Source organism: Nelusetta ayraudi, unplaced genomic scaffold, assembly GCF_046127955.1.
Source record: "Nelusetta ayraudi isolate G7.1 ecotype Tasmania unplaced genomic scaffold, CSIRO-AGI_Nayr_v1 ptg000070l, whole genome shotgun sequence".
Lineage (NCBI taxonomy): Eukaryota > Metazoa > Chordata > Actinopteri > Tetraodontiformes > Monacanthidae > Nelusetta > Nelusetta ayraudi.
In genome coordinates, this window is record NW_027466120.1 from 3,118,633 (window position 1) to 3,140,281 (window position 21,649).

General features: G+C 40.5%; 2 protein-coding genes across 2 annotated transcripts; both read left to right on the plus strand.

The window, feature by feature from the left end:
- The first annotated feature begins 1,013 nt into the window (after positions 1 to 1,013).
- LOC142898930 (cadherin-like protein 26) lies at positions 1,014 to 10,129 on the plus strand. The gene is made up of 20 exons (XM_076042232.1): positions 1,014 to 1,088; positions 3,045 to 3,101; positions 3,211 to 3,303; positions 3,394 to 3,549; positions 3,639 to 3,786; positions 4,028 to 4,197; positions 4,290 to 4,418; positions 4,502 to 4,687; positions 4,830 to 5,086; positions 5,442 to 5,587; positions 5,700 to 5,930; positions 6,025 to 6,246; positions 6,887 to 7,008; positions 7,366 to 7,440; positions 7,838 to 7,903; positions 8,112 to 8,192; positions 8,303 to 8,338; positions 8,507 to 8,572; positions 9,313 to 9,569; positions 9,619 to 10,129. Exons 1-19 carry the CDS (start codon positions 1,053 to 1,055, stop codon positions 9,529 to 9,531), a joined length of 2,496 nt encoding a protein of 831 aa, XP_075898347.1. The 5' UTR covers positions 1,014 to 1,052; the 3' UTR covers positions 9,532 to 9,569; positions 9,619 to 10,129.
- Positions 10,130 to 12,284: 2,155 nt separating this feature from the next.
- LOC142898847 (cadherin-like protein 26) lies at positions 12,285 to 21,394 on the plus strand. The gene is made up of 20 exons (XM_076042093.1): positions 12,285 to 12,351; positions 14,309 to 14,365; positions 14,475 to 14,567; positions 14,658 to 14,813; positions 14,903 to 15,050; positions 15,292 to 15,461; positions 15,554 to 15,682; positions 15,766 to 15,951; positions 16,094 to 16,350; positions 16,706 to 16,851; positions 16,964 to 17,194; positions 17,289 to 17,510; positions 18,151 to 18,272; positions 18,654 to 18,728; positions 19,126 to 19,191; positions 19,400 to 19,480; positions 19,591 to 19,626; positions 19,795 to 19,860; positions 20,601 to 20,857; positions 20,907 to 21,394. Exons 1-19 carry the CDS (start codon positions 12,316 to 12,318, stop codon positions 20,817 to 20,819), a joined length of 2,496 nt encoding a protein of 831 aa, XP_075898208.1. The 5' UTR covers positions 12,285 to 12,315; the 3' UTR covers positions 20,820 to 20,857; positions 20,907 to 21,394.
- The last annotated feature ends 255 nt before the right edge of the window (positions 21,395 to 21,649 follow it).

Here is a 21,649-nt window from a genome sequence, read left to right on the forward strand (position 1 = left end):
TCGCTGCCAGCGAACACAACATACATAACAAGCAGAGCACGGAGTTTGCGGTGGTGGCTAACAGTTCATCAACACGATTCAGCGGTTGTACGTTGCAAGTAGTCTTAAAACTAATGTTGCTTGAGGTCACAATACACTTACAGTCCTCATACATGTTTTCAAATATTGCCATGACTGACTATTCTCTCGTCGTCCACCGGCCGAGTCGAGCCCGCCTCACTCCCGTTGCCAACCAGACCGGTGTACCATCACATCCGCATTAGGCTGCGGGGGAGGGCGGAACCAGTCCGAGAGTGTGTCTGAGCTTGGCCATGAAAGGAGATGCGGCACACAATGGCGTCATTCCGTGCCCAAATCTCCGTGAACAGAGCGTTTAGAACCATGCCCAACAATTTGCAGGGCTCACGTCCAAACGCACGAACGTCATTATCTGACGATTTTCGATCATTTGACGATAGGGTTCAACATTGTAACAGTTTTTAAAGCTCAGAAAAGTGGAAAAGCATCATAGGTGCCCGTTAAAAGAAAAAGAAAATCAAATAACTAAAGACGTGGACTTTGGTCCAAACATGTTTCCAAATTTCGACTAGGGTTTTACACAGCTGTTTGATAATAATATATTTAATAATTGACTTTCAGAAAAAAAAAAGTATTAACTAATTTGTCTAATTATGATTTTCAATTTCTCCTTGAAACGGAGTTCAAAAATCACTTTACTGCTGTGAAATACACCGGTCAAGCCTGCAGTCAAAAAGGACTTCCTTAAAAACAAAAAATAATTATGCTCTGATCTTTCATTGGTTTTAATTGACTTTGGCACTGAACTGTAAACACCTGGCACCGCAGAAGGGAATGCACACATGTCTGAGCAATGCCCACGCCCAGCCTGCGCAGTTCTCCAGAGAAATAAAGTCACATTAGATTTATTTTTACTGATAGCCTGGGAACACTAGTACTTAAAAACGAAAGCGTGTGAGTCCGGCTCATTCAAGGACTTGACTGTCTAGGCGCAGGGATTATCTACGATTAAGAAGAAATCCTCTGGAGGAACTATGAAGACGATACAACTTAGTATTGTTGCCAGCCTGGTAAGCATTTTCTTCGATGGAAGTCTCAGACAATAAAGGGATATAATAACAGGAACAAATTTGTATCCGATTAAATATGTCATGTTAAATAAGAACATGTTATTTATCTATTTATTGATTTACTTACTTATTTATTGTTTTACTGAATTATTTTAGGTAAATTATTTCCAACTAGCAAACAGCAGAATAGTACACATATGTCACTGAGAGCGCAGACAGCCACAGTGGCTGTCAAGGTTGGACCAGTGTGGAAACATGTAGCTGGTTTAACTAACTGCAGTCTGTTTTTTCCGTACTCTATCCCTCATTAATTCAAAGGTACTAAAAATTGAATTGAATTGAATTGTTGTTTTTTAAGTTACCTAGAAAAACAACTAAAACAACAGGAAAAACATGTGAATGTCATTCGACTTAGAAAAGACTAAGTGAAGCGAGGATGGACCACTGAGATCTAAGAATTACATCTTGTAGTCGACTTCAAACAAGATGTTCCTGTTAGTCATCGGTCAACTTTGCACCCGTCAAATACTGTATGTTAGGCTCATTTTGGTGTCGAGCAAAGGACTTGCCTTAAATTTTACAGGTCAATCTATAGAATACTGGTAGGAGGAAACATATTATCTTGATGATAATCCAAATCTATCAAATACAGTTTGATTTTAATCCATAATTGGATGGATAGTTTGGTCACATCTGTGATTTGGGGGACTTAGAAGCAAATTACTGTGTGTGTAGTATCAGTTCAGTACTGTGGCTCCATTGATTCCATTCTCAGCGATGTTCTGAACGTGAGCTATTTCATTTCATAATGGTGGGAGGAGGTAGCATGTCATCTTTCAATAGCATGGGATTAACATGGCGTCCCTGTGGCAGGTGAATGCAGTAGGTTTAAAAGCGGCAGCTTTGTGCGGAAGTTATAATGTTACTCAGTTACATTTTGGTGTTCAATAAGCCTCTCTGGCGACACGGTGGCGCAGTGGTTAGCGATGCCGCCTCACAGCAAGAAGGTCGTGGGTTCGATTCCGGGGCCCGGGCCTGGACCTTTCTGTGTGGAGTTTGCATGTTCTCCCTGTGTTTGCGTGGGTTCTCTCCGGGTTCTCAGGCTTCCTCCCACAGTCCAAAAACATGCATGTGAGTTCAATTGAACACTCTAAATTGTCCGTAGGTGTGCATGTGAGTGTGAATGGTTGTTTGTTTCTATGTGGCCCTGCGATGAACTGACGACTTGTCCAGGGTGTCACCCTGCCTTCGCCCTAAGACAGCTGGGATAGGCTCCAGCAGACCCCTGTGACCCTGAATAGGAATAAGCGGGTATAGAGAATGAATGAATAAGCCTCTCTATAGTCTCCAACTACTCACTGGACATTTTCTCTTTTTAGTACCATTCTCGGTAGATCTTTGTTATAATCCCAGCAGATCAGCAGTTGGTACAGAACTTCAATAATTGCACATTCAGAATCAACTTAAGCTCTTCTTTTCCCCATTCTGATCTTTGAACTTCAGCAAGATGTCTGCACCATGTCTACATTCTTGAAATGAATGTGAGGAAAAATATCAATCCTGATAAATATGCAACTGGCTGAGAAATTGCAGTGTGGTTTAAAGAGGATCTAAATCTGAGCTCTGTTATAAAAACTATGACAAATAACACCCATAAATCTGATCCCTTACTTCCACATTCTTGTTTCGCTTAATTGAGGATTACTGAGGTTAACTTTGTTGATTAAAAAAATTGTATTTTCAATGAGAGGAAACAATGAGTGACCAAATTAAATGTAATTAAAGAAATTGAAAAACATAGAATGGAATAATTTGGCGATGTATAGATATGCATCTTGTATATTGTATATTGCATTGTATCTTTATATCTTTATATTGTATTGTATGTTGTATCGCTCTATATTTAGATGAAAACGTGGAAAGGATGTCATCCATTCTTGTTTCATGTTTTTGTAGATTGCTTTAACAACCGTGGTGGAGTCTCACAATGTCCTCCGTCAGCATGGAGGACAGGTAAGTGCCCCATCTTATACCCGGCACATTCTTGCAAACACATTTTGCTGCAGGGACAAACAACCAATTTGCAAGACTAAGTAAAAAAAATGAGCTTTTGGTTCAACAGAAGGTTTTGGTCCGCACCAAAAGAAGGTGGGTTCTGTCAACCATTGAATTAGAGGAGGAGCTACCTGGGCAGTACCCCCAAAAGATTTCACAGGTGCATACATGGTTGCGTACATTACATCAGACACTGGTCCGTGTCGGCTGGTCAGAGAGCATCAGTTCACGACCTGGTTTGTGTTTTTAGATGTTCAATAACATGTCGGGGGACAACCACTTGTTCAAAATAAGAGGAGATGGTGTGGACCGTGAACCGGTGGACACCATCTTCATCGATCCCCACAATGGAAGTGTCTATGCCAAACGACCCATCGACAGAGAGGCGTACCCAAAACCCTTCCATGTGAGCCATTTCCCCATCACAAATTGTCAATGACAAATGTTGACATGTTGAAATGACAAAGGTTTTTACACACACTCCTCTCTCCACAGATCAAGTTTGACATCCATGACAAGTATACCGATGAACTACTGGACCAGGAACTGGCATTTGACGTAGAAATAAAAGACATCAATGACAACCCACCTAAGTTTGTTGCACCAGTAATGATATTCGATGTGAATGAAAATACACCAGAGGGTGAGTTTGCGGCGTTATAATAATGTTATGCACAAATTTAACCAGTATAAGTATCCATTAAACAAACAGTGAAACAAAAAAATTGACACACTTCACAGCATAGTTCTATCAGGATGCAAAAATAATCTTTAATCAGACTAAACATTCACAAAATTTTGTTCTCCTTTTTATCATCTCACTGAGCATGTTTCCCACTCTTTATACTTGTTTTTCACACTCTTCTTTTGGCTTATTTCCTAAGGTTTCTTGCCTGTGCAGATGCCAGTCACGGACAGAGACAAGGAAAACACTCCGAACTCTAAAATCATGGTTACCATGCTTTCACAGAATCCGCTGGAACCCAAGATTGGTGTAAAGCAAATGCACGGCAGACTGGCCCAACTCACTCTCGCAGGATGTTTTGACTATGACGTGAGATTTTGTCAATTTCTCATGCTTTACAGGAAGACTTAAACACTGCGGAGAAATTGAATTTCTAAAATATCCCCTTTTACGTGTTTTAGAAAAAAAAGAAGTATGAAGTTGTTCTTCAAGCCAAAGATCACGGCGATCAACCCCTTTCCTCCACTGCTGTAATTACCCTCAACATTGTTGACTCAAACAGTCATGCTCCAGTGTTCAAAATGAAAGAGGTACACATTTATCTCAATAAATACTGTTACAGTTTTATTCAAGAGTTTAGGATGGAAATTAATGTGCTGTTCTGTCTTTTCAGTATGAAGCTTCAGTGAAAGAATCAATCACCCAAACAGATATTTTGAGAGTTTCAGTAGATGACCTCGATACTCCAAATACTCCGGCGTGGCGCGCCAAATACACCATCATTGAAGGAAATGAAAACCACAACTACAAAATTGAAACGGACCCAAAGACTAATGAGGGTATTCTGAGTGTCATAAAGGTAACGCTGCTTATCATCTAAAATCTCACACTCAACCAACCCGTGTTGATTTCAACAGTTTTTCACACAACCAGTTAGGCTGCGTTCAGACTGCAGGAGGCCTTACTGCCCCCACACTAACCTCAGGGTGTGTTTGTCACAGGCAAAGGATTACGAAAGGACGACTACCGCTAACCTGAAGATACAAGTAGAGAATGAGGAGCCCTTATTTGTCTGTCCAAAAAAACCTAAGGACCCCCCTGATACGGCTATGATCAAGGTGAAAGTGATTAATCTGAATGACGCGCCACAGTTCCGTACCAATCCCGTCAAGGTTTTTGTCCGTGAGGAGGAGGAGCCTGGAAAAGTTCTGCTCATGTCAGACGCCTCTGACGTAGACTCCGATCCATCTGAGTTAAGGTTGGCGACTGTTGTCCTCATTGTGAACATTGCCCGATATGACATTTTGTTTAAGTCAATGCTAATATTGACCTTTAAGCGGCATGGAAGTTGATTTCTATTGTAGAAGTTCTGGAAAGATGTTACTATTTCCTAAATAAGTCAAACCTATTTCGGCCTATGTCTCGAGCTAATTGTTGCTTTACTGTTGCATCAATAATTTATCACCAAAGTCTACACTCTTAGAAGCTTCTCACAACGTCCCTTTGCTTTTTAAGCTAAACAACAGCTGAAATTCCATTTGATTGAACAACAAAGTAGCCACAATGTATTTTGTTGTCACCCCACCTCCACTATGCCATTCCCATGTGATTAGGTATGAGATTTTAGATGATCCCGCAAACTGGGTGACAATTGATAAGAAAACTGGAGAAGTCAAGACAGTAAAGCCAATGGACAGAGAGTCACCATTTCTTAATGGTACCGACACTTACACTATTCTCATCGGTGCCATTGATAATGGTAAGAGGATGCAACACGGTAAAATCTATCACAAACCATGTGATCTGATCATTGGTCAAGCTCATATCAGGTATATTTTTTGTTGTTTTGCTTTTCCAATTCCCGTGCTAAGGTGAGCCACCAGGAACGGGAACGTGCACTGTGAAGATTCACGTGGGTGACATCAACGACAACTTGCCTCAGTTGGCCAGCAAAGGTGTAGTTATGTGTGGTAACAAAGAGAACAAGGTCATGGTGCAAGCAGAAGATGGTGACAAGCCTCCTTTCAGTGGGCCTTTTGCCTTTTCCCTGGGAGGCGATGACAAGACACTGGAGGATAAATGGAAACTGGACCCTGCCTATGGTCAGTCACTCTTCGTCACAATATGAATTTATAAATGAGTGAAAATGTTTCCCTGGTTGAGTCACTACAGACTTTTATTGTTGACATTTGCCAGGTGAAGAATGTGGAATAATCAGCCGGAAGTCACTTCCTTATGGAAACTACTCCGTGCCCTTGGAGATTCAGGATCAGCAGAATATGATTGGACGTGAGACCTTGGTGATCACGGTGTGTGACTGTGGCCAGGCCAATACCTGTCGGGACAAATTACCATCCTCCTCCAGCCTTGGACCAGCTGGTATCGGGTTGCTCTTTTTAGGATTCCTCATGTTTTTGTGTGAGTATTTGCAAGCAGAGGCAATGCTACAAAAACTGTTATTTTAAAGTAACAGTTTGTAGGGATTCTACCTTATAACAGTTCAAAAATATTGTTTAGGTTGCTTATAAAGAGAGAATTGAACTACTGCTATGGATACAGTGCCCCCTGCTGGCCTGGTATTGGACTAAAACTTACGATTAATTCTGCTCATCTTGTCTTTCACTGTGATTTTGAATGCATGGATGTTGTTGCTGTTGCTGAGCATCACACTGAGCCTCACCACAGCTTGAGACAAACAATCCAATGGCATATCCAGCAACACGAAAGCAATGGCACCACCCTTCGTTTTTAAAAACTGAACTGCTGAACAGCTGGGCTTCTTTTGCCATCAATGTTAAAACGTAATAGTTTTGGAAGGGTGGGAGACCTTCTTTGAATTACGATAACTATATTTACTGTTTCACGTCCTCTAAAGTGAGAATACCTTCAATGAAAAGGGTTTGAGTTTTCATTTCCACTACACGTCAATAATTGTGATGAGAGAGGTACGAGTAGTTTATTTCACCACCTCCACCAACTCAAGCCATCTTTGGCTCTGGTGATCACAAAACCTTGACCAAACTCTGTTCTCTGCAATATTTCTGTTGTCTGCCCTCAGTACTCCTACTTCTCCTCATATGCGAGTGTGGAAAGGCTTTCCAGCACCTTCCTATGATACAAGAGGAAGGCAACCAAACCCTCATCAAATACAACCAAGAAGGAGGGGTCTCGGAGTGCAAGGTCTGTTGGGTGTCTACGCTTTTGTGATTTTATTTCCATCAGCTGTTGCTCCACTTTTAGGTCGCACCAACGGCACGTCTCGTCTGGCGAGACAATGATATGAAATGGATATTTTTCGGTGTCTCTACCAAATTAAGGCTCATCACTTCTTCTCTCAGTAATCAATACCAGTTGTATAGTATTGTTCATCTTCCTTCCCATCTTGTCAAGTCGTCATGTTAGCCAGAGTTTCTTGAAAAAAACACACACACACACACACACACACACACACACACACACACACACACACACACACACACACACACACACACACACACACACACACTTTGAATTAACTGATTCATTCCTGTCTGTCAGAGTGAGCCCACTCTATGCCTGACACCGACACAGAGAGTGGATGTGACAAAGGGCCTCAAACAGGGCACAATGCAGGTACGCTCTCAGTTTCTCCACAACCTCTTTTACTTTTTTGGTCATCCAAGCATCCAACAAACCTCAGACACCTCAATGGTGCAGCAGTTCTTTGTATTGTTTCTGTTCAAGTTTTTCTCAGAGGGCAAGGAAGTGCTAATATGACTATTGTAAGAGGAATCCTTTTATCTAGAAGATGTAGAAACAATAGACATTTTAATGACATTTGACAACAATATATCATGGCCAAATAGACAGACTGTACAGTCAGAAAAGAATATATAGAAATTATCTTCATTTACATGTGCGAGGCAACTAATAATAGCAGTAGTAGGTGTAGTTGTTGTTGTTGTTGTTGTTACTATTTTCATTATTTTGTTACTCCTATGAAAATAATTTTGTTTTTTTAAACATCTAGAAACCACAAATGTCTCAGATTATGACCCAAGACACAAGTGAGTACAAGAGTGCTGCATTCTCAATGGTGAGTAGCAAGTTTTTGCCTCATTGTCTGTGTAATAATAATACAATACCATAGAGAATTAAAAATGTTAAAAATGTTTTCCGTGATCACAAATGTGATTCTTTTTTTCAACCAATAGATAGACCAAATAAATGACTTGAATTATAACATTGAAGAAAGCACTTAACAAACAAGCTTGCGTGTGACTGAGTTATGTCTACCCTTTTAGATGAACTCGAATATGGCTTCCCCTAATATGGTGAGCATGGGTCAAAGAGACACAATGATGAGCATGGGAGGGCAGGCTATGGTGAGTGGGACTTTTTCATCAGTCATGCTTCATAAGTTTTTGTCATGTTTTGTCTGTCTTGTCAGATGTCATGGCTTTAAGAGGCAATTTTGTATTTTTGGTGTTTTCAGAATTCTTGGTCTACAAGCAGGAACAGCATCGTCCATGTGAGTGGACCTCTCTTTCTTGAACGGCAATTATTCAGCATTTCAAAACACTGGCCTTCGCTGTTACTAATGCTGACGCTTTTAGCTTTGGCACGCTGATGACACATTCATGGGAAAGTACTATAGGACTTTTTGCTTTTGCTGACAGTCCCACAACTCTGTCAACAGGGGGGCTCATCGAGGCGGTCCGCCAACAAGTGGTTGAATCAACACATTGCAGATCACATTGACAGGGTAAGAGGCATAATAATTGCCTTTTGGTCTAAAAATGAACAAAAAATGCCACCACCGAGAGGTAGAAACCTCCCTGTAGCAAAAAAAAAAAGTCAGTTGTAACAGAGTAGAGATTTGCCAAATAAAATAGCAAGACACTAGTCTTCTTTACCTCATGAAACCATTAATTAGACACATACAGTATTGTATTGTATAGTACGACTCTGCATTAACCTGCAAAAATGCACCGGGTCATTGGATTCGTCATTTCAGGCTTCAACCCGGCTGCCTGCTCTTTACCTCATTACACACAAAATAATGGCACATGAATCCACTTACACAAGTTCATCATTATTTGCCCATGAATTGATTGGAAAAAACTATCGTCAGACAACAAACTAGATGGTTTAATGAGAATGATGGATATGATGGATGCATAGTTTTAGTGCAGTTACTAGAGGTCTGATTAAAGTCCGAGTATGTAATTCTAGTTGCATCAAGTGGTAGGAAGGCAGAATCCAAACTTATTGTTGTTGTTAGTTGTGAGTGGAGATTCACTCTGTACACATGCTCCTCAGATCATATTTCCATAAGCCATAATTGTGAATGCTTTTTATTAACAGATGAAAACGCATCAGTGTACACATGTGTTAGCGATTCTACATCTGTATTTTCTTTTTCGTTTCATACCAACACATGGGTTTAAAAGATACACATTTGACTTTTTAAATAGACAAATTTTTAACCCTTCCGTCCCGCAGAGGCTGTATGAAGTTGACGGAAACCATGAGGACTACCTGCAGTACCAGCCCCAGCGGTACGACTATGAGGGCCAGGGCAGCAAATGCCAGTCCCTGGATGGGATGTCACTCAGCAACTTGGGTGATGATTTGACATTTCTGAACAATTTGGATCCCAAGTTCAACAGCTTGGCCGGGATCTGTCGTAGCACGCTTCAAGGAAGAAACACTCAGCTTTGAAAAGAGCTGCTGAACTGCTCTTTTAGATGAACCAAAGAGTTCTGTTACACTGCTTGGAAGTTGGTTAATGGACAAATGCAAAAGGAGGAGTCGTTACATGTGGATATGGATTGTGCGGAGCCAGCTACTTTGTAGATATGGCTCAGTAATGCTTAATGTATAATTTGGAATAAAATGATTGCTTACTTGATAATGAAATCAAAGACCATCACAAGCTTTGTTTTGGTGGCTTCAGAATTTGCGTCATGAAAAGGTTTTGTTTGTTTTTTTAATGACACGTTGAATGAGACGTCACAGCAATATGTAATTGCGGGTTAAAACATTACAATTGTCTTTGTTTTTGTTTTTTAATTTTAATACCAGCACTGCTTTGTAAAATATTTGAAGCGTATCAGATCAAATCTGACAGGTTTAAAAATGTCCAAGTGAATGTAAGTTAACAAAATATTCTTAATGATGTTAGAAAATAAGGTTGTGGGCTCTGCATGCTCTTCTTTTGTTTTTGCGTTTTTATTTTTATATTTTTCTATCATGAATTATAAGAGAAAACAAACTTGAGTGCAAAATGTTCAAATAAATTTGAGTTTTCATGAACTAATACAGTTGTCAGCGAAACGTTTTTTTGTTACTACTGAACTGCCAACAATGCACCCGCAATGTTTGTGTGCTAGTCCATGTTTTATTATTTATTTATTTATTTTCATTTTCTTGAGCATTTGAATGCTTTTTTTTCTCAGCTGCAGCCCGACCTTGCTCGCGAGGTTCTCCATCAGCCACGCTGAAAGTGTTTGGACTCTTCCAATGAGAAAAGAATAAGATCCAACTATGCAACTGACAGTAGTCAGAATATAAACATTTTACTTTTCAAAAAGGCAAGTTAATATGTCGTGTCTGCAGGCAGTTAGATTTATTTGTTTGTTTATCTATTTATTTGCCTTTAAGATTGGATCTAATATTTAAAGGTCACCCATTATACTCATTTTTGGGCTTTTGTATTTGATATCTGGCCCCTACAGAGCAGCAACGCACGATTTTCCGCGCTGAAAGCTTTTTAGATTTGCGTATCTCGCGGCTCGTTTCCTCGTATTTACTGCATCCCGCGAAAACGTTCTGTTTCACTTCACTCCACCCCCAGCTTTGCAGGTGTACGCCCCCGCCCGGCCCACTCCGCTGTGATTGGTCACACTCTTTGTCGCTGCTGAGCCTCACTTCCTCAGTTTGCCGGTGCGGGAGTGAAGAGTAAACGGCAAACTTTATGAAACAGGCACAATTTAAACACTTACCGTTGTGAAGGCTTCACCCTTTAGCAGCTGTTTACCGGCTAATCCAGCTTCGTACGGACCCAGCGCGGGCTGAGTTACGGCCGCAAGGCGGACCGAAGGTCCCTGGACATTTTTTGTGCCTTCTGTGTCCCTGGAAATATATTTTACTTTGTTTACTGACCGTGTTTTTGTTTTGTATTTTTGCGAGACATTTTAATAGGGCTTAGAATGATTTGGTTTCATACTGTTGTCTTGTATCAAAACACTGTCCGAGCAGAGAAAATATGTACGCTGAAACGATCACTTCAGTCATAGGGTCATTTATTATTAGACAAGAATATCTGCACAACTTAAGTCCACACCAAGCACAAAGCAGGAAGAGCTCTATACAACCGATGTTACCATGCTGGCAGCGTGAACATCTCTATAAGGAGTGAAACTTGCGAGTCAAAATCGCTGCCTCTTCAGTTTCGCTGCCAGCGAACACAACATACATAACAAGCAGAGCACGGAGTTTGCGGTGGTGGCTAACAGTTCATCAACACGATTCAGCGGTTGTACGTTGCAAGTAGTCTTAAAACTAATGTTGCTTGAGGTCACAATACACTTACAGTCCTCATACATGTTTTCAAATATTGCCATGACTGACTATTCTCTCGTCGTCCACCGGCCGAGTCGAGCCCGCCTCACTCCCGTTGCCAACCAGACCGGTGTACCATCACATCCGCATTAGGCTGCGGGGGAGGGCGGAACCAGTCCGAGAGTGTGTCTGAGCTTGGCCATGAAAGGAGATGCGGCACACAATGGCGTCATTCCGTGCCCAAATCTCCGTGAACAGAGCGTTTAGAACCATGCCCAACAATTTGCAGGGCTCACGTCCAAACGCACGAACGTCATTATCTGACGATTTTCGATCATTTGACGATAGGGTTCAACATTGTAACAGTTTTTAAAGCTCAGAAAAGTGGAAAAGCATCATAGGTGCCCGTTAAAAGAAAAAGAAAATCAAATAACTAAAGACGTGGACTTTGGTCCAAACATGTTTCCAAATTTCGACTAGGGTTTTACACAGCTGTTTGATAATAATATATTTAATAATTGACTTTCAGAAAAAAAAAAGTATTAACTAATTTGTCTAATTATGATTTTCAATTTCTCCTTGAAACGGAGTTCAAAAATCACTTTACTGCTGTGAAATACACCGGTCAAGCCTGCAGTCAAAAAGGACTTCCTTAAAAACAAAAAATAATTATGCTCTGATCTTTCATTGGTTTTAATTGACTTTGGCACTGAACTGTAAACACCTGGCACCGCAGAAGGGAATGCACACATGTCTGAGCAATGCCCACGCCCAGCCTGCGCAGTTCTCCAGAGAAATAAAGTCACATTAGATTTATTTTTACTGATAGCCTGGGAACACTAGTACTTAAAAACGAAAGCGTGTGAGTCCGGCTCATTCAAGGACTTGACTGTCTAGGCGCAGGGATTATCTACGATTAAGAAGAAATCCTCTGGAGGAACTATGAAGACGATACAACTTAGTATTGTTGCCAGCCTGGTAAGCATTTTCTTCGATGGAAGTCTCAGACAATAAAGGGATATAATAACAGGAACAAATTTGTATCCGATTAAATATGTCATGTTAAATAAGAACATGTTATTTATCTATTTATTGATTTACTTACTTATTTATTGTTTTACTGAATTATTTTAGGTAAATTATTTCCAACTAGCAAACAGCAGAATAGTACACATATGTCACTGAGAGCGCAGACACCCACAGTGGCTGTCAAGGTTGGACCAGTGTGGAAACATGTAGCTGGTTTAACTAACTGCAGTCTGTTTTTTCCGTACTCTATCCCTCATTAATTCAAAGGTACTAAAAATTGAATTGAATTGAATTGTTGTTTTTTAAGTTACCTAGAAAAACAACTAAAACAACAGGAAAAACATGTGAATGTCATTCGACTTAGAAAAGACTAAGTGAAGCGAGGATGGACCACTGAGATCTAAGAATTACATCTTGTAGTCGACTTCAAACAAGATGTTCCTGTTAGTCATCGGTCAACTTTGCACCCGTCAAATACTGTATGTTAGGCTCATTTTGGTGTCGAGCAAAGGACTTGCCTTAAATTTTACAGGTCAATCTATAGAATACTGGTAGGAGGAAACATATTATCTTGATGATAATCCAAATCTATCAAATACAGTTTGATTTTAATCCATAATTGGATGGATAGTTTGGTCACATCTGTGATTTGGGGGACTTAGAAGCAAATTACTGTGTGTGTAGTATCAGTTCAGTACTGTGGCTCCATTGATTCCATTCTCAGCGATGTTCTGAACGTGAGCTATTTCATTTCATAATGGTGGGAGGAGGTAGCATGTCATCTTTCAATAGCATGGGATTAACATGGCGTCCCTGTGGCAGGTGAATGCAGTAGGTTTAAAAGCGGCAGCTTTGTGCGGAAGTTATAATGTTACTCAGTTACATTTTGGTGTTCAATAAGCCTCTCTGGCGACACGGTGGCGCAGTGGTTAGCGATGCCGCCTCACAGCAAGAAGGTCGTGGGTTCGATTCCGGGGCCCGGGCCTGGGACCTTTCTGTGTGGAGTTTGCATGTTCTCCCTGTGTTTGCGTGGGTTCTCTCCGGGTTCTCAGGCTTCCTCCCACAGTCCAAAAACATGCATGTGAGTTCAATTGAACACTCTAAATTGTCCGTAGGTGTGCATGTGAGTGTGAATGGTTGTTTGTTTCTATGTGGCCCTGCGATGAACTGACGACTTGTCCAGGGTGTCACCCTGCCTTCGCCCTAAGACAGCTGGGATAGGCTCCAGCAGACCCCTGTGACCCTGAATAGGAATAAGCGGGTATAGAGAATGAATGAATAAGCCTCTCTATAGTCTCCAACTACTCACTGGACATTTTCTCTTTTTAGTACCATTCTCGGTAGATCTTTGTTATAATCCCAGCAGATCAGCAGTTGGTACAGAACTTCAATAATTGCACATTCAGAATCAACTTAAGCTCTTCTTTTCCCCATTCTGATCTTTGAACTTCAGCAAGATGTCTGCACCATGTCTACATTCTTGAAATGAATGTGAGGAAAAATATCAATCCTGATAAATATGCAACTGGCTGAGAAATTGCAGTGTGGTTTAAAGAGGATCTAAATCTGAGCTCTGTTATAAAAACTATGACAAATAACACCCATAAATCTGATCCCTTACTTCCACATTCTTGTTTCGCTTAATTGAGGATTACTGAGGTTAACTTTGTTGATTAAAAAAATTGTATTTTCAATGAGAGGAAACAATGAGTGACCAAATTAAATGTAATTAAAGAAATTGAAAAACATAGAATGGAATAATTTGGCGATGTATAGATATGCATCTTGTATATTGTATATTGCATTGTATCTTTATATCTTTATATTGTATTGTATGTTGTATCGCTCTATATTTAGATGAAAACGTGGAAAGGATGTCATCCATTCTTGTTTCATGTTTTTGTAGATTGCTTTAACAACCGTGGTGGAGTCTCACAATGTCCTCCGTCAGCATGGAGGACAGGTAAGTGCCCCATCTTATACCCGGCACATTCTTGCAAACACATTTTGCTGCAGGGACAAACAACCAATTTGCAAGACTAAGTAAAAAAAATGAGCTTTTGGTTCAACAGAAGGTTTTGGTCCGCACCAAAAGAAGGTGGGTTCTGTCAACCATTGAATTAGAGGAGGAGCTACCTGGGCAGTACCCCCAAAAGATTTCACAGGTGCATACATGGTTGCGTACATTACATCAGACACTGGTCCGTGTCGGCTGGTCAGAGAGCATCAGTTCACGACCTGGTTTGTGTTTTTAGATGTTCAATAACATGTCGGGGGACAACCACTTGTTCAAAATAAGAGGAGATGGTGTGGACCGTGAACCGGTGGACACCATCTTCATCGATCCCCACAATGGAAGTGTCTATGCCAAACGACCCATCGACAGAGAGGCGTACCCAAAACCCTTCCATGTGAGCCATTTCCCCATCACAAATTGTCAATGACAAATGTTGACATGTTGAAATGACAAAGGTTTTTACACACACTCCTCTCTCCACAGATCAAGTTTGACATCCATGACAAGTATACCGATGAACTACTGGACCAGGAACTGGCATTTGACGTAGAAATAAAAGACATCAATGACAACCCACCTAAGTTTGTTGCACCAGTAATGATATTCGATGTGAATGAAAATACACCAGAGGGTGAGTTTGCGGCGTTATAATAATGTTATGCACAAATTTAACCAGTATAAGTATCCATTAAACAAACAGTGAAACAAAAAAATTGACACACTTCACAGCATAGTTCTATCAGGATGCAAAAATAATCTTTAATCAGACTAAACATTCACAAAATTTTGTTCTCCTTTTTATCATCTCACTGAGCATGTTTCCCACTCTTTATACTTGTTTTTCACACTCTTCTTTTGGCTTATTTCCTAAGGTTTCTTGCCTGTGCAGATGCCAGTCACGGACAGAGACAAGGAAAACACTCCGAACTCTAAAATCATGGTTACCATGCTTTCACAGAATCCGCTGGAACCCAAGATTGGTGTAAAGCAAATGCACGGCAGACTGGCCCAACTCACTCTCGCAGGATGTTTTGACTATGACGTGAGATTTTGTCAATTTCTCATGCTTTACAGGAAGACTTAAACACTGCGGAGAAATTGAATTTCTAAAATATCCCCTTTTACGTGTTTTAGAAAAAAAAGAAGTATGAAGTTGTTCTTCAAGCCAAAGATCACGGCGATCAACCCCTTTCCTCCACTGCTGTAATTACCCTCAACATTGTTGACTCAAACAGTCATGCTCCAGTGTTCAAAATGAAAGAGGTACACATTTATCTCAATAAATACTGTTACAGTTTTATTCAAGAGTTTAGGATGGAAATTAATGTGCTGTTCTGTCTTTTCAGTATGAAGCTTCAGTGAAAGAATCAATCACCCAAACAGATATTTTGAGAGTTTCAGTAGATGACCTCGATACTCCAAATACTCCGGCGTGGCGCGCCAAATACACCATCATTGAAGGAAATGAAAACCACAACTACAAAATTGAAACGGACCCAAAGACTAATGAGGGTATTCTGAGTGTCATAAAGGTAACGCTGCTTATCATCTAAAATCTCACACTCAACCAACCCGTGTTGATTTCAACAGTTTTTCACACAACCAGTTAGGCTGCGTTCAGACTGCAGGAGGCCTTACTGCCCCCACACTAACCTCAGGGTGTGTTTGTCACAGGCAAAGGATTACGAAAGGACGACTACCGCTAACCTGAAGATACAAGTAGAGAATGAGGAGCCCTTATTTGTCTGTCCAAAAAAACCTAAGGACCCCCCTGATACGGCTATGATCAAGGTGAAAGTGATTAATCTGAATGACGCGCCACAGTTCCGTACCAATCCCGTCAAGGTTTTTGTCCGTGAGGAGGAGGAGCCTGGAAAAGTTCTGCTCATGTCAGACGCCTCTGACGTAGACTCCGATCCATCTGAGTTAAGGTTGGCGACTGTTGTCCTCATTGTGAACATTGCCCGATATGACATTTTGTTTAAGTCAATGCTAATATTGACCTTTAAGCGGCATGGAAGTTGATTTCTATTGTAGAAGTTCTGGAAAGATGTTACTATTTCCTAAATAAGTCAAACCTATTTCGGCCTATGTCTCGAGCTAATTGTTGCTTTACTGTTGCATCAATAATTTATCACCAAAGTCTACACTCTTAGAAGCTTCTCACAACGTCCCTTTGCTTTTTAAGCTAAACAACAGCTGAAATTCCATTTGATTGAACAACAAAGTAGCCACAATGTATTTTGTTGTCACCCCACCTCCACTATGCCATTCCCATGTGATTAGGTATGAGATTTTAGATGATCCCGCAAACTGGGTGACAATTGATAAGAAAACTGGAGAAGTCAAGACAGTAAAGCCAATGGACAGAGAGTCACCATTTCTTAATGGTACCGACACTTACACTATTCTCATCGGTGCCATTGATAATGGTAAGAGGATGCAACACGGTAAAATCTATCACAAACCATGTGATCTGATCATTGGTCAAGCTCATATCAGGTATATTTTTTGTTGTTTTGCTTTTCCAATTCCCGTGCTAAGGTGAGCCACCAGGAACGGGAACGTGCACTGTGAAGATTCACGTGGGTGACATCAACGACAACTTGCCTCAGTTGGCCAGCAAAGGTGTAGTTATGTGTGGTAACAAAGAGAACAAGGTCATGGTGCAAGCAGAAGATGGTGACAAGCCTCCTTTCAGTGGGCCTTTTGCCTTTTCCCTGGGAGGCGATGACAAGACACTGGAGGATAAATGGAAACTGGACCCTGCCTATGGTCAGTCACTCTTCGTCACAATATGAATTTATAAATGAGTGAAAATGTTTCCCTGGTTGAGTCACTACAGACTTTTATTGTTGACATTTGCCAGGTGAAGAATGTGGAATAATCAGCCGGAAGTCACTTCCTTATGGAAACTACTCCGTGCCCTTGGAGATTCAGGATCAGCAGAATATGATTGGACGTGAGACCTTGGTGATCACGGTGTGTGACTGTGGCCAGGCCAATACCTGTCGGGACAAATTACCATCCTCCTCCAGCCTTGGACCAGCTGGTATCGGGTTGCTCTTTTTAGGATTCCTCATGTTTTTGTGTGAGTATTTGCAAGCAGAGGCAATGCTACAAAAACTGTTATTTTAAAGTAACAGTTTGTAGGGATTCTACCTTATAACAGTTCAAAAATATTGTTTAGGTTGCTTATAAAGAGAGAATTGAACTACTGCTATGGATACAGTGCCCCCTGCTGGCCTGGTATTGGACTAAAACTTACGATTAATTCTGCTCATCTTGTCTTTCACTGTGATTTTGAATGCATGGATGTTGTTGCTGTTGCTGAGCATCACACTGAGCCTCACCACAGCTTGAGACAAACAATCCAATGGCATATCCAGCAACACGAAAGCAATGGCACCACCCTTCGTTTTTAAAAACTGAACTGCTGAACAGCTGGGCTTCTTTTGCCATCAATGTTAAAACGTAATAGTTTTGGAAGGGTGGGAGACCTTCTTTGAATTACGATAACTATATTTACTGTTTCACGTCCTCTAAAGTGAGAATACCTTCAATGAAAAGGGTTTGAGTTTTCATTTCCACTACACGTCAATAATTGTGATGAGAGAGGTACGAGTAGTTTATTTCACCACCTCCACCAACTCAAGCCATCTTTGGCTCTGGTGATCACAAAACCTTGACCAAACTCTGTTCTCTGCAATATTTCTGTTGTCTGCCCTCAGTACTCCTACTTCTCCTCATATGTGAGTGTGGAAAGGCTTTCCAGCACCTTCCTATGATACAAGAGGAAGGCAACCAAACCCTCATCAAATACAACCAAGAAGGAGGGGTCTCGGAGTGCAAGGTCTGTTGGGTGTCTACGCTTTTGTGATTTTATTTCCATCAGCTGTTGCTCCACTTTTAGGTCGCACCAACGGCACGTCTCGTCTGGCGAGACAATGATATGAAATGGATATTTTTCGGTGTCTCTACCAAATTAAGGCTCATCACTTCTTCTCTCAGTAATCAATACCAGTTGTATAGTATTGTTCATCTTCCTTCCCATCTTGTCAAGTCGTCATGTTAGCCAGAGTTTCTTGAAAAAAACACACACACACACACACACACACACACACACACACACACACACACACACACACACACACACACACACACACACACACACACACACACACACACACACACACACACACTTTGAATTAACTGATTCATTCCTGTCTGTCAGAGTGAGCCCACTCTATGCCTGACACCGACACAGAGAGTGGATGTGACAAAGGGCCTCAAACAGGGCACAATGCAGGTACGCTCTCAGTTTCTCCACAACCTCTTTTACTTTTTTGGTCATCCAAGCATCCAACAAACCTCAGACACCTCAATGGTGCAGCAGTTCTTTGTATTGTTTCTGTTCAAGTTTTTCTCAGAGGGCAAGGAAGTGCTAATATGACTATTGTAAGAGGAATCCTTTTATCTAGAAGATGTAGAAACAATAGACATTTTAATGACATTTGACAACAATATATCATGGCCAAATAGACAGACTGTACAGTCAGAAAAGAATATATAGAAATTATCTTCATTTACATGTGCGAGGCAACTAATAATAGCAGTAGTAGGTGTAGTTGTTGTTGTTGTTGTTGTTACTATTTTCATTATTTTGTTACTCTTATGAAAATAATTTTGTTTTTTTAAACATCTAGAAACCACAAATGTCTCAGATTATGACCCAAGACACAAGTGAGTACAAGAGTGCTGCATTCTCAATGGTGAGTAGCAAGTTTTTGCCTCATTGTCTGTGTAATAATAATACAATACCATAGAGAATTAAAAATGTTAAAAATGTTTTCCGTGATCACAAATGTGATTCTTTTTTTCAACCAATAGATAGACCAAATAAATGACTTGAATTATAACATTGAAGAAAGCACTTAACAAACAAGCTTGCGTGTGACTGAGTTATGTCTACCCTTTTAGATGAACTCGAATATGGCTTCCCCTAATATGGTGAGCATGGGTCAAAGAGACACAATGATGAGCATGGGAGGGCAGGCTATGGTGAGTGGGACTTTTTCATCAGTCATGCTTCATAAGTTTTTGTCATGTTTTGTCTGTCTTGTCAGATGTCATGGCTTTAAGAGGCAATTTTGTATTTTTGGTGTTTTCAGAATTCTTGGTCTACAAGCAGGAACAGCATCGTCCATGTGAGTGGACCTCTCTTTCTTGAACGGCAATTATTCAGCATTTCAAAACACTGGCCTTCGCTGTTACTAATGCTGACGCTTTTAGCTTTGGCACGCTGATGACACATTCATGGGAAAGTACTATAGGACTTTTTGCTTTTGCTGACAGTCCCACAACTCTGTCAACAGGGGGGCTCATCGAGGCGGTCCGCCAACAAGTGGTTGAATCAACACATTGCAGATCACATTGACAGGGTAAGAGGCATAATAATTGCCTTTTGGTCTAAAAATGAACAAAAAATGCCACCACCGAGAGGTAGAAACCTCCCTGTAGCAAAAAAAAAAAGTCAGTTGTAACAGAGTAGAGATTTGCCAAATAAAATAGCAAGACACTAGTCTTCTTTACCTCATGAAACCATTAATTAGACACATACAGTATTGTATTGTATAGTACGACTCTGCATTAACCTGCAAAAATGCACCGGGTCATTGGATTCGTCATTTCAGGCTTCAACCCGGCTGCCTGCTCTTTACCTCATTACACACAAAATCATGGCACATGAATCCACTTACACAAGTTCATCATTATTTGCCCATGAATTGATTGGAAAAAACTATCGTCATACAACAAACTAGATGGTTTAATGAGAATGATGGATATGATGGATGCATAGTTTTAGTGCAGTTACTAGAGGTCTGATTAAAGTCCGAGTATGTAATTCTAGTTGCATCAAGTGGTAGGAAGGCAGAATCCAAACTTATTGTTGTTGTTAGTTGTGAGTGGAGATTCACTCTGTACACATGCTCCTCAGATCATGTTTCCATAAGCCATAATTGTGAATGCTTTTTATTAACAGATGAAAACGCATCAGTGTACACATGTGTTAGCGATTCTACATCTGTATTTTCTTTTTCGTTTCATACCAACACATGGGTTTAAAAGATACACATTTGACTTTTTAAATAGACAAATTTTTAACCCTTCCGTCCCGCAGAGGCTGTATGAAGTTGACGGAAACCATGAGGACTACCTGCAGTACCAGCCCCAGCGGTACGACTATGAGGGCCAGGGCAGCAAATGCCAGTCCCTGGATGGGATGTCACTCAGCAACTTGGGTGATGATTTGACATTTCTGAACAATTTGGATCCCAAGTTCAACAGCTTGGCCGGGATCTGTCGTAGCACGCTTCAAGGAAGAAACACTCAGCTTTGAAAAGAGCTGCTGAACTGCTCTTTTAGATGAACCAAAGAGTTCTGTTACACTGCTTGGAAGTTGGTTAATGGACAAATGCAAAAGGAGGAGTCGTTACATGTGGATATGGATTGTGCGGAGCCAGCTACTTTGTAGACATGGCTCTGTAATGCTTAATGTATAATTTGGAATAAAATGATTGCTTACTTGATAATGAAATCAAAGACCATCACAAGCTTTGTTTTGGTGGCTTCAGAATTTGCGTCATGAAAAGGTTTTGTTTGTTTTTTTAATGCCACGTTGAATGAGACGTCACAGCAATATGTAATTGCGGGTTACAACGTTACAATTGTCTTTGTTTTTGTTTTTTAATTTTAATACCAGCACTGCTTTGTAAAATATTTGAAGCGTATCAGATCAAATCTGACAGGTTTAAAAATGTCCAAGTGAATGTAAGTTAACAAAATATTCTTAATGATGTTAGAAAATAAGGTTGTGGGCTCTGCATGCTCTTCTTTTGTTTTTGCGTTTTTATTTTTTATATTTTTCTATCATGAATCAGAAGAGAAAACAAACTTGAGTGCAAAATGTTCAAATAAATTTGAGTTTTCATGAACTAATACAGTTGTCAGTGAAACGTTTTTTTGTGACTACTGCACTGCCAACAAATTCAAAAACAATGCCAAAGCCAATGAACTGCCTGTCTCTCTCAGACTCTCTGTGTCGTAATCTTGCGCTCACTCGTATGATTAATCCCATGCCATTGGCAACAGAAGTGGCCCAACTAGTTTTTTATAATTGCAACACAAGACCAATATGCAAATCGTTCTCTGGATTTGCAGACTGAAGTT